The 4,086-nt window shown below is 63.1% G+C and overlaps 1 protein-coding gene across 1 annotated transcript; it reads right to left on the bottom strand.

Annotated features, from left to right (window-relative positions):
- Positions 1–293: 293 nt before the first annotated feature.
- Positions 294–3,802, bottom strand: GDF7 (growth differentiation factor 7; the record flags this gene model as incomplete). Its single annotated transcript, XM_082757781.1, has 2 exons — positions 294–1,219; positions 3,448–3,802. The coding sequence occupies 2 exons, from the start codon at positions 3,800–3,802 to the stop codon at positions 294–296; spliced, it is 1,281 nt and encodes a 426-aa protein (XP_082613907.1).
- Between the last annotated feature and the right edge of the window lie 284 nt (positions 3,803–4,086).

The following is a 4,086-nucleotide window of genomic DNA, read 5'->3' as shown; positions in this document are numbered from 1 at the left end:
CTGACCCGATGCTCCATCCCTCCCACCTTCCTCCACCGAGGCAATTTGGCAGAAAACCCCAAAACTTTGAGAAAGAAGCTGTCTGCAGGGAGGGTCTCCCCATTCCTCCCAGGCTCATGGCCAGGGCAGCCCCAGGGAGGGCAGGGGGCTCTTAGCTTGGCTTTTGGGAAGGCACACACCAGGACGTGTATGTATATATATATATATTTTATATATATATATATATATTTCTATTTATATATTTAAAATGGGGCTGCCAGGCGGGGCGGGGAGGGGGAGAGCTGCAGAAATTGCTACCTGCAGCCGCACGTCTCCACGACCATGTCCTCGTACTGCTTGTAAACCACGTTGTTCCCGGAGTCTATGTAGAGGATGCTGATGGGGCTGAGCTTGGAGGGCACGCAGCAGCTCGGGGGGGTGGACTCCGGGTCCATGGAGTTCATCAGGGTCTGGATGATGGCGTGGTTGGTGGGCTCCAGGTGGGAGCGCAGGGGGAAGTCGCACACCCCCTCGCAGTGGTACGCCTCGTAATCCAGGGGGGCGATGATCCAGTCGTCCCAGCCCAGCTCCTTGAAGTTCACGTGCAGGGGCTTCCTGCTGCAGCGGGTCTTGGCCTTCTTCCCGTGGCCTCTGCCCCCGGCGCGGCCGGCGACGGCGGTGGTCCTCCTCTTCCTCCGCTTGGGGTACGCCTCCCGGCCCGGATCAGGAGGCTCCAGGAACGGGGGGCTGCCCAGAGCCTTGATCTTATCCCGGATCTCCTTGAAGAGGTTCTCCTTCCTCTGGGTGCGGGAGAAGGCCACGAGCAGGGCTCGCTCGTGGGGCTGCGGCCGGGGCTTGCTGAAGCCCAGCTGCCGGGGGGGCAGGAGCCTCCCTGACTGATCCGACACGATCCTCAGCAGGAAGCACAGCAGCTTGCCCGACGGAGACCTCTCCCTGCGGCCCCGCAGCGCTTCCCAGACGTCAAACACCTCCCATCTGGAGGAGCCCGCGTCCAAAACGTCTGCAGCCCTGGAGTCCAGCAGCCGGGGCTCCTCACCGTCGCGGCTGGGGCAGGTGGAGAGGAGGAGGTGGTGGAAGGTGCCTTCGGGGGACAGGGCCAAGCTGCGGTTTTCGGGGAGGGCACGCAGGACCCGCAGCTCTGCGCCCGTCACCTCTTCTGCCTCAGGCAGGCTGGAGATGTCAAAGAGGTACCGCTGCTCAGGGGTCGACAGGGAGGCATCTGGAAGAGATAAAACAAACAAACCAAAAAAAAAAAAAAAAAAAAAAAAAAAAAGAAAAGAAGAAGAAATATAAAAACCCAGCCAGCTGAAGCCAAGCTCTTGCTGCAGAGGCACAAGGAGCAAACAGGGGAGAAGGCACGCTGAGCATCCCAGCGGGGAGGGACACGGCAGTGTGTCCTAGCAGGGCCACCCGGGCTGGAGGTGGTGGCAACAAAACGGGGAGGAGAAGGTGGGGAGGGAGGGAGGGAAGGAGGGAGGGAGAAATGGAAGCGGCTCCCTGTGTCCCGAGGTGTCCTCTGCCTCCTCCTGAGTGTTTCAGTGCCCCCAGCTGCGAGGTGCATCACCGCCCTGCACCCGTTTTGGCATGGAAAGCCCCCTCCATGCACAGCACAGTCCCCAGTGTCCAGGTTGTCACTGAGTGCTCCTGCCCTTTGTCCCCCCTCCAGCCATGCCAAGGAAAATGCTGCAAAAAAATCTCCTTTTCCCTCGCAGGCAAGGTAGGGTGCACCCGTTGGGGATGCTGCTTCGGAGTGTCTGACACAGGAGCTGAAAGTGAGCCCCGCCTGCATTTGTCACTAATTTTGGTGGGTCCAAAGCCCAAACACAGCCTCGTGCAGTATCTGGTACCGATTAAATACACTAGGTGTGAATTAAAAAAAAAAAAAAAAAAAAAAAAAGAAGAAGAAGAAGAAGAAGAAACGGTGGCAGAGGGGAAGATGAATGAGTTCTGGGAGGCTTGGTGTTTTGTTTTCTCCTCTCTAACCTGACCAGGGCGTGCAGCGAACGCTGCTGCTGAGCCCCAGCCCCATGGTTACCCCAACCTCTACCCTCAAAGCCTGATGCCTCCACTCCACAGCCTGCACCGTGTGGGAAATAGTTTTCTCCCCGTCATTTATTATTATTATTTTCTTTTAAAGCACATCTAAAATTCCTGCGAGGCCAGATAAGGAGATCCCTTTCAAGACTGCATCTGGTTTCGTTTTGTGCTGCAGCTCGCAGGGCACTGCCCTCCCTCCCCCCGAAGCATCTTCCCCCAGTGTCCCCTCGGTCCCTGGCTGCTCACTGGATTTGGGGGGGGGAGTAGGGGGGTGAAGGGGGGCTGCTTTCCCCTTTGGATTTTCATTGCATTTCGATCTGGGGGCTCTGATTTAATGTTTGGGGTTTTTCTCCCACGAAAACTTCGTCGGGAGGATGCGATGGGTACGCGGGCACATAAAAAAATACGTCGTTAAGCGTCTCTTCGATGCTTAGCGTTAGATCCGGGGGTGTGAAGGGGGAGAAAAGGGGGTAGAAGGGGAAAGGCACCGCGAGGCAGAGCCCCCCGAGCGGCCGCACTCCGTCCCCGTCCCCAAAATCCCCGCACCGCAGCCCCAGCGGCATCCCCGGCGCCACCCTCGCTGCCTGAGCATCCCTACTCGCTCCGGGCCGGTCCCCGCTCTCCCCCAGCCCCAACCCCGTCCACGACCCCGTTCGCCACCCCCTGCATCCCCCCCAGCCTTTTTCGGAGCCCGATCCCCGCGCACGGCCCCGTTCCCCATTAAAACACGGCGGAAGGGGCATCCCGCACCGCGCACAGCCCCGTGCGCGCCCCGACGGGGGGGACCCCGCTCCCCGACAAACCCCATCCCACCGCACGGCCCCGTACCCGAAACGGGGGATCCCGCTCCCAAAAGATCTCCATCCCACTGCGGTGACCGCATCCCACTCCCCAAGGAGCCTCATCCTGCTGCGAAGACCCCATCCCGTTCCCCAACGAGCCCTATTCCATTGCGCAGCTCCCATCCCGCTCCCCAACGACCCTCATCCCACTGCGGAGATCCCAGCCCGGTCCCAAAAGAGCCCTATCCCATCGAGCAGCTCCCATCCCGGTCCCCAACGAGCTTCATCCCATTGTGCAGACCCCATCCTGGTCCTCAAGGAGCCCTATTCCATTGCGGAGACCTCATCCCGGTTCCCAGCGAGCCTCATCCCACTGAGGAGATCCCATCCCGGTCCCCAACGAGCCCTATCCCGTTGCGCAGACCCCATCCCTGTCCCCAGCGAGCCTCATCCCACTGCGGAGATCCCAGCCCGGACCCCAGCGACCCCCATCCCATTGCGCAGCCCCCACCCCGCTCCCCACCGCTCCCCATCCCGCGGCACATCCCCCTTCCCCCCTTTCCCCCCCTCCAAACCCCATCCCGCCGCGCACACCCCCGGCTCCCCACGACCACCCCCCGGCTCTCACCGCTGCGCCCCCGCTCCGCGAAGCCGGTCACCGTGGCGGGGGGGCGGCCGGCGCCCCGGCGGGCGGCCAGGCGCTGGTAGAGAGCCACCATGTAGTGGTGGGGCACCACGGTGCCGTTGCGCGGCGGAGGAGAAGAAGAAGAAGAAGAAGAGGAGGAGGAGGAGGAGGAGGAGGAGGAGGAGGAGACGGAGGAGGAGGAAGAGGAGGAGGAGGAGGAGGAGGAGGAAGGCGCGGCCGCCGAGGGTCGCGGGGGGGACGCCGCCGGCTGGCCGAGCACGGCGGCTGCCTCCAGCCCCCGGCGGAGGCGGCAGGCTCCGAGGAGGCAGAGGCAGAGGGCGGCGGCGGGGAGGCGCATGGCGGCGGCCGGGGCGCTCGGCGCGGTGCTGCTGCCGCCGCCGCTCCCCGCCGCCTTTTGAGCATCGTCCTTCGCCCCGGCGCCGCCGCCGCCGCCGCCGCCGCCGCCTTCGCCGCCGCCGTCGCCGCCGCCGCCGTCGCCTCCCGCCCGCGGCGCCCCCTGCCGGCAGCGCGGCCCCGCCCGGGCGCCGCCCCCGCCCCAAATCCTCCATTCCCCCCCCCCCGCCCCAAATCCTCCTGTCCCCCTCCCTTCTCCAAATCCTCCTTTTTTTTTTTTTCCCTTTT

Source organism: Aythya marila, assembly GCF_965140915.1.
Source record: "Aythya marila genome assembly, chromosome: 3".
Classification (NCBI taxonomy): Eukaryota; Metazoa; Chordata; class Aves; order Anseriformes; family Anatidae; genus Aythya; species Aythya marila.
Note: the sequence above shows the minus strand (reverse complement) of the source record. Positions and strands in the feature narration are given on the sequence as shown.